Here is a 14,380-nt window from a genome sequence, read left to right as displayed (position 1 = left end):
AAAGTGGTTCATACCTTCAGGCTGTGTGGTGTCATCTCCAAAGCAAAGCTAACTTTTTTCATAAAAATTTCATATGCTGAAATATACACATTGAAGTGTGAAGAGGGTGCTAACCCTCTGTGTCCAATCCGATGGATCGGCATTGAGATATGCACACACAACCACAACAAGATCTCTAACTCATGGGACTGAAGAGGGATGGCGCTACTGAAGTCCCCTTTGTGTGGGGCAAGGCGACCACGTATTCCAGATTGGTGGTGTAGAGCATCGACTTCATCGTGCTACATATATCCGAAGCAAGAGTGGATGTACTGGTAAAAAAAAAAAAAAAAATCGCAAGCACTCCCACCCACACCCACCTACCAGGCAGCCTGTTCTAAAACCATCCTTCATTTACTTCAGGGACAATCTGAAGTTTCTGGTGAATATTCCGCTGGTTGCTATGGCTTCCTTGCCTCTAGAATTTATTATGCTTATCATGTAGGCCAGGGTCTCTTAATTGCAGCACAGTTGCCTTTTGGGCTGGATTATTCTTTGTTGGGGGTGTGAAGCTGTTCTGTGCCTTGGAGGGTGTTTAGAAGCATCCCTTGCTCCCCCCATCCCCACCCTGCTGGATGGCAAGAGAACTACCCCCCCTTATGTCATCCAAACAGGGCCAGATGTCCCCCTGGGGGTAAAGTCACCCACTATGGAGATGTCCTGCCGTGTGCCATGAGAAGGTGGCCATGCTACATAGCACTGGTGCTTGCTTATGAAGAGTGGGCAAAACAAAAACCATCACCACCATCACCACACCGAAGTAACAAACAAAAGCAAAGCTACTCTGTCTAAGAGCTTACTACATGCCCGGTACTTTGCATGGATCATTCCTAATTTTTCTAGTAACCTGATAAGAAGTATATTTTCTCCTATTGTATGGCTAGAGAAAGTCTGAGAAGTTAAATAGCTTACCTACATTACTCAACCTAGTAGATAGTGGAACAGGAATCTATACTTTCCTTTCCTCTCTCAGACCCTTCCAAGTGCGGCCTCCTTAACCTTCACCAAATGTAGAATACATTGATAGAAGGACATATTTTGGTCTCGCTTAGTAAAAGGAGGAAAAAAACTACAGATATAGTTGAATCACACCTGCAAATCTGTTAGAGTTGGGATAATTTTATAACATGCAGGTTTGCTTAAAATGGAACCGTTTACTTAATTAAAACATGAAGGTATTTCAAAAAGTTTATGGAGAAATACAATTAAAAGATCAATATATTTTGTTGAAACAATTTTTGAAATCCATGCGGACTTCTTTTTTTCGTAATACACATTTTCCGTGTACTTTTTGAAGACTCCCTGTATGTCTGCCAAATGGAGACTTACTGAAGACATACGGGGACTGGAAAACCTCCCTGGCAGCCATGAAGGCTGCCGGGAAAGCTCTTGTGAGGCCCAGAAGGGAGTCTTATCTGGTCATCCTAATACTTGGCACTTTCCTCCTGGCTTTTACAAAGGATACAGTCACTTGAAATTGCAGTGTGATTCTCCTTTGCTTTAGACTAGGCCTTGATCTGCAGATAAATAAGCTAAGCTGGGAATATTTGTGAAACACACCTCCCTAGTTAACTCATGTTCGGAAATGACTCTGAAAACATTTAATGATGCTCTTATCACATGATCTACAAAAGTGCTCTTTTTAGTCGAAATACAAATGAGGATGTAAGAGATGCAGAAGTTGCCTTTTAGTACTCCCTCTGTCACAAGTCAAAGTTTAAGTCAAAGAAAAACAATGCTCTTTGTTTTTTTGAAGAGTAGTATATGATGCCATTAAAATAGGTTACCACATGAAGACTTCTGTTTGACGTGTCCAGATGAAGAGATCAGGGAAAAGTGAGCAGATTTCTGTTACAATAGACTGGAAGTCCACTAATATTTACATCAAGGTAGAACAAAAGTAAATTCATGACTTCACGATGGTTTGTCCAAGTCGGTTATATATAGAAGCAGGTCTGCCTCGTCCATAAGATCTTTTAGTAAATACAGTGTAAGCTTTGCATTTCCGAAGTACTACATGTTTACATTCAGTAAAGGTTAAATTAATGGAAGCCAGGCTCGGCATATTTTGCTGGTTTAAAAATGAAGGTCATATTTAAACAGAGTGTTCTTCTTGAGAATTTCACAGTATTTCAAAGTTCAATTAATACAGTTGTTTCTGGATGGAGATAAATTTATGTTTGGTTTTTAAGCGATAACATAATTTTTTGTACTAGTCAATTGTTGGTACTTTGTAAATTCAATATAAATTTAACCTTACGCTAAAATGTCACCTTTTTCTGTATTTTGAACTTTATACTTAGATAAAATCATAACCCAAGATTCAGTACATTCCTAAAACTGCCTAAATGTAGGGATTTTTGAAATCTTTGGATGATTCTGTTTCTGTCCATAAGAAAAGTAAACCAAGCATGCTGTCATACTTGTGTTTAGAACTATCTGGTAAAATGCTCATTCTCAACAGTTCAAAATGAATGTATTCTAAAACCAGCAACTTCATATTCTTACATAAAATATTTTTACTTTTTCTTAGTCATTGATTTTTGTAAGATTGACTGAAATAATACAGGATTTGGGGTGGGGGGGGAGTCTAGTTAGAATTCTGAGCTTGGGGCCAGCACCATGGCTCACTTCGTTAATCCTCCACCTGCAGCGCCGGCATCCCATATGGGTACCGGGTTCTAGTCCTGGTTGCTCCTCTTCCAGTCCAGCTCTCTGCTGTGGCCCAGGAGGGCAGTGGAGGATGGCCCAGGTGCTTGGGCCCCTGCACCCGCATGGGAGATCGGGAGGAGGCACCTGGCTCCTGGCTTCGGATCAGCGCAGTGCCAGCTGTGGCGGGCATTTGGGGAGTGAACCAACGGAAGGAAGACCTTTGTCTCTGTCTCTCTCTCTCTCTGTCAAATAAAAAAAAACTTTAAAAATAAATAAATAAAAAATAAAGAATTCTGACCTTGACCTTGGCTGTTTCCATGGAGAAGCCAGGTTGCACAGGAGTGCTGTCTCATCAGTGTGGACCAGAAGAGACCCACTGTGGAGTGTAGTGAGGACAGTTAACAGCAGAGGACTGAGTGCTTGGAAGTTGCTGAGCGTGGACTTGAAGTGTTCTCACCACAAATGAACTGATAAGTGCCTGAGGTAATGGCTATACTAATTAGCTTTAGTCATTCTTCAACACATACAAGTATCAAATTACCATGCTGTACACCATAAATATCTTTTATCAATTAAAAAATAACATATCCCATAACACCTTGAATCTACTTGGACTGAAACAAGGTACCAGTAGAGACATAGGGCTAGGCAAATGGCGGTGGTCTTGAGTTCCCCAGGGGCTTGCTTCTACCGTGGCCCCTCCCACAGAACACTCCACCTCCCCTCAAGTGGTGGACTCCAGGTGAGTGCACAGCATGGCCGGGGGCGAGTGTCTGCTCCGAGGGGTCCGTCCTCTGCCTCCCTTGTTACTGGAGATGCTGAATATCACCTAGGTGAGTCTATGCAGGGCGCTTTTAAAAGTTTGTGGAAAATGGACAGTGAAGATAAGTTTATTTTGGTGCAAGAAAGTTTTCAAATCCATGCAAAAGTATAGTAAACAAAGGTCCAAATGGGTTCTATAACATTAATGAGAAGCCACATTTGCGTATCTATGCAAGAAAATAGTTCTCAAGGATTGATGTCAGGTCAAACACCATTTTCTCAAGGACCCCTTGTTTAAGGCCCCCTGCTGTGTCTCCCAAAACCATCTGCTCCTTACCTTCACATCCCTTGTTTTTGAATGTATCTGTACAATGCCTGTCTTTCCCAGTAGACTGGAAGCTCCCTGAGGGTAAGGGCCCTGTCTGCAGCCACAGTGCTTAGCATGGAACCTGCTAGGTGAAAGGTGCTCAATCAATATTTGTTAAATATAAAAGTTTAAAAGCTATTTCTTGTAGAATTTTTATGTAAAATTGTTTCATCATCATTTGTTACTGAAGTTTTCTTTCCTGGCCTTAAAATACCTTTGGAATTTAGGTGGACTACTGCTTGTCGTTTTGTTAACTTCAATTTGGAATTAATTTGTCCTATTTTTGACCTGTTTATTGCATTATGTGGTAGTCCCTGTCCTGAATAAAGGCTGCTAACCTGGAGAGCTGTTGACTTTGGGGACTTGAGAACTATGTAATAGCCGAACTGAAATCTCCATTAATATTAGAAGATATTTAAGTACTAGGATATTAAATCTCAGTGTTCCTTTCTCATTCTTTGTCGTCTGTTCCTTGTACTAACTCTCAATTCGAATCAGCATGTAACATCGGGATAGTGTGGAGAACATTCTTCAGTTTATAAGGGACGGAAGGTATGGTGATATGAGGCTATTTCTACCAAGGCTTAGGGCTAGCATTTCTACAAAAATGATTTGTTGCATTGTTCTTATACATCAAAATGAGTAATAAAGAAAGTTGTTGAAAAAGGGAAAACAAGGAAGGAAGAGGCCTTATATCCTTAACACTGAAATGTAAGCCAAGGTAATTTGCAGGCACAGAAGAAGTGATGGGGTTCAACTGGAGTGGAAGGGGCCATGGGAATGTCTTCAAGTTCAGCTTTTGTTTTACTCAAGGGTGAAACCTAGACTATCTAAATAGGTGTTTCTTTTAGCCCGCCCCACTCAGAGGTAGCATGCTGAAAGGCACAGAGACAATGACACAAATCTGATAGTTTCAAACACGCACTGAAGTGGCATTACCAGAGGGAGGACAATCAGATGCGAGGACTAGGACATCCCCATGGTGCTGCTGAAAAGCTGTCTGTATCAAGCAAGCCATCACCTTTCTTGGCCTGTTTTCCTTATTTTAGGGTAGAATAGTGAATTTCTAAAGCATCTCCTACCTTCAGATCCTCTTGACTTTTGCGATGAGGCTTAGACAACGGTAGGATAATTGCTTGGTTTGCATGGCCATGGTCTTATTGTTTGTGTCCCTCCAGAATTCCTACGCTGGAATCCAATGCTCCGTGTGTTGGTGTCAGGAGGCGGGGTGGAGGGGTGGGGGGGAGGCTATGGGAGGAGACAAGGTCACGAAGGAGGAGCCCTCGTGGATGGGAATAGAATCTTTAGAAAAGAAGCCCAAGGCCGCATGTTTCCACCTTGCATGTTTGAAGACACAGCAAGGAGTGTCATCTTTGAAGCAGAGAACAGACCCTCACCAGACACTCTGCTCGTGCCATGGGCATGAACAGTAAGCAATATATTTCAATGGGGTATAATTTATCCAGCAGCCTGAGCAGACTAAGGGCTCTAAGAGGAAGTCTTAGGGTACATTCAGAAGAATCCAAATGATGTACTTATGCAGAGGAAAAAGCCCAGCAAAAGGTGAATCCATTATGATGGTCCTCTGAGCCCAAGTGAAGTGCTCTCAGGATTAAGTACCTTATTGGATCACACCCTTAAACTCACAGAATGTAGCTTTCATAGATTGTATTAGCTTATACTTCTACATTTTTAAACTGTTTTAACAACATGACAATATACTAAATATAATTCTAAAAAGACCCTTCCATATGTATACATGTGTGTGTATGTGTGAGACACTTGTGTGTGTGTGTGTGTATGATGAAAATGTCCAAGAAAGAAAAATCTTCAGACACAGAAAGCCCAGGGGAAGCTGAGTGAGGGGTAGAGCAGGCATCTACTCCGCAGTAGCCCCAAAGTTGTGGGAATGGGTTCCCCGGCTGATGTGTTCCAGGTCCTTGCCTCTGTGTGATAAAAACTCATAGCAGAGACATAGATAAAGTGCAAGAAAAGGAGCAGTATTTATCGAGAGAGTGAGTATTCCTTTAGACGTGAGTGCAAGCAGCCTCACCAGGAGAGAGATGTGCCATGACGAGATTGTGCCTGTGAGGAGAGAGAATGCCAGAGTGGCCCCCCCAGCTCAGCGGCCCCCTTTATTGGGTGGGGGTGATGTCTTGGTTGAGTATACTAATGGGGTGGAGTTTGGGAGGGTTCAGTGTGCATGTTCTTTCGGAGATTCATGTGTCTCTACGTGGAGCTCAGTGTGTATGTGCTCATTGGATTGCTGTCATCATGGAGGTGGCTCAGGTGCATCATGGGAAAGTGGGTGTGCTGAACTGGCATGCAAGCAGGCTACAGATACACATTGCAAGTGAAGTCAGCACTGCGGCATAGCAGGTAAAGTCACAGGCTGCAGTGCCGACATCCCATATGGGCACTGGGTTCGAGTCCCAGCTGCTCCACTTCCAATCCAGCTCTCTGCTATGGCCTGGGAAAGCAGTAGAAGATGGCCCAAGTGCTTGGGCCCCTGCACCCATGTGGGAGACCTGGAAGAAGCTCCCGGCTTCTGGCTTCAGATCAGCAGAGCTCCAGCTATTGTGGTCAATTAGGGAGTGACCCAGAGGATGGAAGACCTCTCTCTCTCTGTGTGTGTGTGTCTCTCTCTCTCTGCCTCTCTGTAACTCTGCCTTTGAAATAAATAAATAAATAAATCTTTAAAAAAAAGGAAAATAAACTGCGGGTGACCTCGCAGCTGTTTTGTTGCCTGCCTGTCCCACTTCACTAGGACTTGCTGTTGTGGTCATGGAGGCAGGAGACAAGACAGGTTCCCACATGCAGGTAGAGAGGGACAATGGGCCCCAAGGAAGAATACCTATTACTGGAATCACCAGCCAGAGGGGGCAGCAGCCAAAGGCCCTCAGCACCGCAGACCTGTTTGAGCAACTTCACTGCCCAGAAAGAATTACTGCAGCTTTGGCCTCTGAGCAGCTCGTGAAGTGGTACATTTCACCGTGTTAGCCTATCTATGCAAAAAGGTGATGCTGGCAGCTGCTCCCTGAGTGGCTCACGGGTTTTCACCTTACTAGCGTATGTAGTAACCAAGCAGGGAAAGCTCGCCATTTAAAGACATATTAAAAACTCCACGGCCAGTGCCGTGGCTCACTAGGCTAATCCTCTGCCTGCGGCGCCTGCACACGGGGTTCTAGTCCCAGTCGGGGCGCCGGATTCTGTCCCGGTTGACCCTCTTCCAGGCCAGCTCTCTGCTGTGGCCCAGGAGTACAGTGGAGGATGGCCCAAGTGCTTGGGCCCTGCACCCACATGGGAGACCAGGAGAAGCACCTGGCTCCTGGCTTCGGATCAGTGCGGTGGGCCAGCGGCCATTGCGGGGTGAACCAACGCAAAAGGAAGACCTTTCTCTCTGTCTCTCTTTCTCTCACTGTTCACTCTGCCTGTCAAAAAACAAAAACAAAAACAAAAACTCTTGGGGCCAGTGTTGTGGCTTAGTGGGTAAAGCTGCCTCCTGCAATACTGGCATCCCATATGGGCGCCGGTTCAAGTCCTTGCTGCTCCACTTCCAATCCAGCTCTCTGCTATGGCCTGGGAAAGCAGTGGAAGATGACCCAAGTGCTTGGGCCCCTGCACCCATGTGGGAGATCCTGAAGAAGCTCCTGGATCCTTGCTTCAGATTGGTGCAGTTTCTGCCATTTCAGCCAATTGGGTAGTGAACCAAAGGATGGAACTCTCTCTGTCTCTGTCTCTGTCTGCCTCTCCTTCTCCGTATTACTCTGACTTTCAAATAAATAAATAAAAATTTAAAATAAAAACAATTCGGGGCTGGCACTGCGGCTCAGCAGTTTAAAGCCCTGGTCGGCAGCGTGGGTATCCCATAGGGCACCAGTTCCAGTCCTGGCTTCTCCACTTCTGATCCAGCCAGCTCTCTGCTATGGCCTGGGAAAGCAGTAGAAGATGGTCCAGGTCCTTGGGTCACTGTACCCATGTGGGAGATCCTGAAGAAGCTTCTGGCTCCTGGCTTGATTGGTGCAGCTCCGGCCACTGCAGTGCCGGCATCCCATATGGGCGCGCTTTCGATCCAGCTCTCTGCTGTGGCCTGGGAAAGCAGTAGAAAATGGCCCATGTCCTTTGGCCCCTGCACCCATGTGGGAGACTAGGAAGAAGCTCCTGACTCCTGGCTTTGGATCAGTTTAGCTCCGGACGTTGTGGCCATTTGGGGAGTGAACCAGCAGATGGAAGACCTCTCTCTCTCTTTCTGCCTCTGCCTCTCTGTAACGCTGCTTTTCAAATAAATAAATAAATAAATAAATAAAATCTTTAAATGAAAGACTACAATAGAAACCATAAGAAAATGACACTATAAATAGATATTAAAAAGTATAAATAGATCTTTCAGAAAAAGAGTAATTGGAATAAGAAGTTTAATGGATTAAACAGATTAATGGATTTAAGATTAGACACAGCTGAAGAGATTTTAAAGTGAACTAGAAGGTAGGCCTGAAAAAACTACTCAAAACAGAGCACAGGAAAAAAGAACATTCAGTTATTGGAGAAGTCCCAAGTATGTTTGGAACAACTGAGGCATGTAAATCTACTGTGCATGAAAGATTAAATATTCTGAGAGATGTGCTGTAAGTGTAAACTATCTGTCGTATTTCAAAGATTCAGTATGAAAAAAGTAAAATACTTTAAAGGTAACTGAGTGTATACTGGAATAAAATTTTGGCTATTATGATGTTCAAATTATTATTAAAACTACTTCCCTGTTTTTTCAGTATGGTTATTTGTAATTTAGAACAACACCTATGACACATACCTCTATTGGACAGCAATGTATTAGCACATAAATAAAAAGAAGTGCTTGAGGGCTGAGTTAGTCTCTCAGATACACAGTGCTAGAGGTTGGAGAGTAGGGAGTTAAGAAATTCCTCTGAAGACCTCTGCTGCAGTTAGGGAAGTGCTAGAATCAAGTGTTGGCTCTTTCACTTATTGTCATTCAAAATAAAGCCACTCTAAGGGTCTTGGCTGCACATCTTACTGCTTTATTCTTTTTTTTTTTTTTTTAAGATTTATTTTATTTATTTGAAAGGCAGAGTTAGAGAGAGAGAGAGAGATCTTCCATTCTCTGGTTCACTCCCCAAATGACTACAAAGGCCAGGACTGGGCCAGGCAGAAGTCAGGATCCAGAGAGCTTCTTCCGGGTCTCCCATGTGGGTGCAGGGGCTCAAGGCCTTGGGCCATCCTCAGCTGCTTTGCCAGGCAGATTAGCAGGGAGCAGGATCAGAAGTGGAGCAGCCGGGACTCAAACCAGTGCCCACATGGGATGCCGGCATTGCAGGCTGTAGCTTTAACCCCCTGTGCCACAATGCCAGCCCCTGCTTTATTCTTAAATTCCAGGTAAAATCATCATGTTTAGATTGAAAAAATTTTCTAGCTGTTAAAGTAACTAGGGATATGGAATCCACATATACGCACATGCGTGCACACACATGTTCCTTTTACTAGCTAAATTTCTCTTTAACTTCATGTGTTCCAAATAGTCTAGTTTGCTAAATGCCCATAGTAAATTTGGGCCACCACCTCGGTTTTCTCACCCTATGCAACCTTGCCAAACGTGCTGTGATTTGGAAGGACTGAGCTGGGAACTAGAATACTGCCTACTTAAAAAGTTTTCCCATGGTTTTTGTTATTGTTATTAGTTCACTCACTGACCAAATAAGCATTTCATAACATGACTTCTGATCTAGCTGCTGTAGTAGATTCCTCTCTCCCAATGGCTCTTCTTTCTAAAGCCTCTTAATACCTGCCTTGTCTACACTGTATTTTATCAATTATTTTATGACCCACTTAGAGTAAATGAGTGCTAGCAATGAAACTATGGAACATTGATTTTTACTACTGCCCTATTTGGAAATGTCAAGATGTGAAAAATAAGCGTCTTTGATGAAGTATGGCATTGAGTGTTCCCCAGGTCTCATGCTGAGACCCACTTTTTTTTTTTTTTTTTTTGACAGGCAGAGTGGATAGTGAGAGAGAGAGACAGAGAGGAAGGTCTTCCTTTTTGCCGTTGGTTCACCCTCCAATGGCCACTGCAGCCGGCGCATCGCACTGATCCGAAGCCAGGAGCCAGGTACTTCTGGTCTCCCATGCGGGTGCAGGGCCCAAGCACTTGGGCCATCCTCCACTGCCTTCCCGGGCCATAGCAGAGAGCTGGCCTGGAAGAGGGGCAACCCGGATAGAATCCGGCGTCCCGATTGGGACTAGAACCCGGTGTGCTGGCGCCGCAAGGCGGAGGATTAGCCTGTTAAGCCACGGCGCCGGCCTAGCACTTTTGTTTTGTTTTTGTTTTTTTTTTTAAAGATTTATTTGAAGGCACAGCTAGAGAGAGGCAGAGGCAGAGAGAGAGAGAGAGAGAGGTCTTTTATCCATTGGTTCAGTCCCCAGATGGCCACAACAGCTGGAGCTGTGCCAACCAGAAGCCAGGAGCCAGGAGCTTCTTCTGGGTCTCCCAGGTGGGAGCAGGGGCTCAAGGACTTGAGCCATTTTCCACTGCTTTCCCAGGCCATAGCAGAGAGCTGGATAGGAAGTGGAGCAGAACAGGTGGTACCCAGCACACAGCCTGAGAACCTTTGTTCATGAGGAGAGCCCTCTGTACTTGTTGCTAGTGTGGTGATCTTTACAGTTGTCATCCGAGGGTTTGCTATTTCATTTTAATGTTTTCTTCCAGGTAATTTGTAAACAGGTTAGGGGTATAAGCCTGCCCTGCAATGAGTCCTTAAGAACTATTTAGTCTTTTTTTTAAAGATTTATTTATTTATTTGAAAGTCAGAGTTACAGCAAGAGAGATCTTCCATCCGATGGTTCACTCCCCAATTGGCCGCAATGGCCGGAGCTGCACCGATCCAAAGCCAGGAGCCAGGAACTTCCTTTGGGTCTCCCACGTGGGTGCAGGGGCCCAAGGCAGAGAGATTGATCAGAAGTGGAGCAGCCGCGACTCGAACTGGTGCCCACATGGCATGCCGGCACTGCAGGAGGCAGCTTTTCCCACTTCACCACAGTGCCTGTCCCTCAGTATGTTTTATTTAGAAACGCAATTCCCTGGTTAAAGGCAGCTTTTTGGGAGAGGCATGCCGTGGGATTTGGCACCTTGATCTTGCTGATGATAACTTTTGGGGGAAGCAAGCATTTTGCACCGTGTTTCTACCAGGACCAACCTGTCTATTAACCCATCAGACTCCTCACAGCATAACTGGAGCTCCCGGCCCCTGGCCCATTTGGGGAGTGAACCAGAAGATGGAAGGTCTCTCTCTCTGTCTGTCTCTTCCTTTTTTTCTCTGCCTTTCAAATAAATAAATACAAATGCAACTCCCTGTTTTTTGATCTTAAAATTGGCTCCTTATTTAGCATAAAATATTCCCAGTTGTGCTTCAATATTTAACTATTCACTTGATTCAATCTTTCACCAAAGCATCACCTTTTTCCTAACTTTCGGGAAGGAAATCTGTCATGGGTATGACAAAGAGGTTGCAGTGAGGAGAAGGAGCCAGATGCTTACGTCCAGTAACAGTGTGATCTTCAGACATGATTTTTCTAAAAAAACTCCCACTTGTTTATGTACTCTAAAATGGGGTATAATCATGAATAACTATGCAATGTGTTAAACTTGATCTGTGCGCTCTAAGGGTGCTGCCCTGTATTTTATTAATTAGAAGAAACCCAATAGTATACAACAGTACACCATATACTCCTCTAACACATCATTTCTCTTCATATGATCCATTTATATCTGCAAGTGGTTGATGTGTCTTAACAGATCCAAGACTTAAAAAGAGATTAAAGATGCACATTTTGATAACACTTTCTACAAAAATGCTTTATTTAAAAAATATCTTTTTTAAAAAAGAGGCAACTTTTATATACAGTTAGTTTAGAAACAGTCAAAAACACAATAAAATAACTTCAGATTTAGAAATTATGACTTGTAACGTACAATACTGTTGGCAAACAAGACAGTTTAAATATAGTAGTTTTTTTTGTCCCATCACATTTCAGTAATTCACATTTGTTAAAACCAATGGTTGGGACTAAAGGTAAGGTTTCGTCTGAATCTTTCCCTCTCCAGAAACTTCCCACTTTTCCTGGTAGTAGGTGGGCAGTGTGTTTGTGTTTCTTTGAGTGCCTGTGTGTCAAAAATTGCATCTTCTCCATGTTCACGGCTTTTTCTATTTTCTTCCTTGAAGTTTATTTGTGTCTACAGGTAGTGGTCATACATACCAGGCCTTTTAAACTTTGATTTGTAAAACTGGAAGCTGTCTTCAGGCAAGGAACATGCCTGCTATGACAGCACAGGACTCAGCCCTTAATCTTCTTTTCAGGTTTTTAACACTCAACATGATTTGAACGCCACACCAGCATTCTGAGCAGCTACAGAAAAATCTTTTTTAGCATGGTTCTGAAGTATTTCAAACCACACTTAAACGCCCATTGTAGATTTGTAATAGAACAGGAGACAGGGCTTGTCAAACTAAAGTGCTGTTAGCCCCCATATTCATGAGGCTATATGGATTTCATAATCTCAAGTGTTTAAGCTATTTTTACCATGGTCACTTGCTCCTCAAACTTGGAGGCTTGGCCATCTTCCTGGAGTGTCAATTTCTTTCAAAGATTTGGAAAGATGCTTACAATTTTTCTAATCTTAAAAAAAAAAGTCATATATATCTACAAGCAAAATCAGAATAATTTTAAAGATAAAACATACGACTTCTAAGAAATTACAAGTTGACATGTGGACTTTGCCCTCATACTCTTTTCTCCTGTGAGGAAGATTTCAGTAGTAACAACTATGAAGCAATGACCCAGTAGATCCTGATTCTGAAAGCTCCTTACTGTCCATGCATATAAATAAAACTCAAAGTCTTGGCTCATTCTCTCCAGTTCCATCTTCCAAAACAATATAAGTCTCTGATAAAACAAAATAGATCTATCTACACTGATCAGGAAGGAAGTCAAGGAAAGAACTCTGGACTGATTTTTATTTCATATTGTTTAATAACCAGAGGAATGTTGCAGTCAAAGAATATTACTGATTTACAATTAAAAATATATAACATATGTCGTCAAAAATAGTGGAACTCAAGCCAAAAGACCGGAACTTGACCCACTGAAAATAATATGAACAGTAATTATGTGTGATTTAATTCTTATGTCAGATTTATATTGAATTACATTATCCCTGTTTTTTTTAACTGCACTTTTGGTTGCAGATGTACATATACAGTACCTTTTTGAATTATTAACTACATTATCTCCTCTATAATGCTGAATCCACTAGGGATTCTTTCTTGACCCCAAAGGGATCCCTTCAGTATGACATGAGGAGAAACTCAAAACTGCCTGCCAACAAGAACTATTTGTCAGATACAAAACCAATGGCCATTCTCTGCATAAATAATATTTGTATAGAACAAAATGAAGCTGTCAATGAATTTTATGAGTCAGACTTAGCAAATTTTTTTTTTTCAAGTAATGGGTCAATTCCATAAGGCCATGTAAGGAAGATATTATCTGTAAATCAGGTTGTCATCCAACACATATAATAATATGAGTAGTTAAATATGACATTGGATCAAAAATGATCCTAGATAGTTTAAGGATTATTCTCCTTAATCCCACAGTTTAATCAGACCATCCCAGCCACATGTGATGACTTTAGATGTTTCATGAGGATGCCACACCGCACCTATACACACTTTATCATGAGCTTTAAACCGACTGTAGAGTTTTGTGGTCTTCCAGTCCCAAATGTTTAGTTTTCCATTTCCATCTCCTGAAATTACATAGCTGCAATTGGAAGAGAAAGATATTCCATATGAGTCACATACCAAATGAGTGAAGAACAAAAAGATTTTATCTTTTCAGCTTAACATAAAACAACAACAGTGTGAACATACAATACTCTGAATAACAAGGAAGAACATGAAGCAAGTAGCCTATAACTTGAACTTCTACAAGTTCAAGTTGTAAAAAGTTACAAATCTTACCATTGAACCACCAACCCAAGTGTAGAATGCACTTTTTAACTGGGAAGATTAGAAATCTCAGAGTCCACAAGGAAAGGGGTATCACATTTCATCTCTGGTCAGAAATAGCACAGAGGAACCAATTTCACATATAGCTAGTGAAGGTATTAGATCCATTCTACCACTGTAGACTCCACCACATTCATAAGTGTCCTGCTTTCCTTATCTTTTAACTACATCCAGGACAGACTCCGAGGCAGGAGTTAAAGGTCCAGTTACCAGGGATTTCAGAATCACGTCTACCTATAACTTAACTAAGAATGGGAGAATGAAAGCAGAATTTTACTCTTGGCAAGACTGTGGCTATACAAATCCAGTGTGAGAGAGGACTATTCAAAAGCTGGCTTTAAGGTTTCGGCACTGACAAGCTGTAGTCAAATTTACTTTCACACTGCAGAGTTAATGCTTCTGGCATTCAATCCTAGCAACACAGTGATTATAGTACATCTCGCCTTGCTTAGAAAAGCAGAGAAAATAAGGCATCGGT

The 14,380-nt window shown here is 42.6% G+C and overlaps 1 protein-coding gene across 1 annotated transcript in view; it reads right to left on the bottom strand.

Annotated features, from left to right (window-relative positions):
- Nucleotides 1-11,710: 11,710 nt before the first annotated feature.
- The window catches only part of CDC40 (cell division cycle 40), a 52,076-nt gene continuing 49,406 nt past the window's right edge, over nucleotides 11,711-14,380 (bottom strand). Inside the window, exon 16 of the mRNA XM_062186600.1 lies at nucleotides 11,711-13,654. Coding sequence (XP_062042584.1) covers nucleotides 13,477-13,654 — 178 coding nt within the window. The 3' untranslated portion in view covers nucleotides 11,711-13,476. The remainder of the gene's footprint in view (nucleotides 13,655-14,380) is intronic.

Source organism: Lepus europaeus, chromosome 3 (assembly GCF_033115175.1).
Source record: "Lepus europaeus isolate LE1 chromosome 3, mLepTim1.pri, whole genome shotgun sequence".
Lineage (NCBI taxonomy): Eukaryota > Metazoa > Chordata > Mammalia > Lagomorpha > Leporidae > Lepus > Lepus europaeus.
Note: the sequence above shows the minus strand (reverse complement) of the source record. Positions and strands in the feature narration are given on the sequence as shown.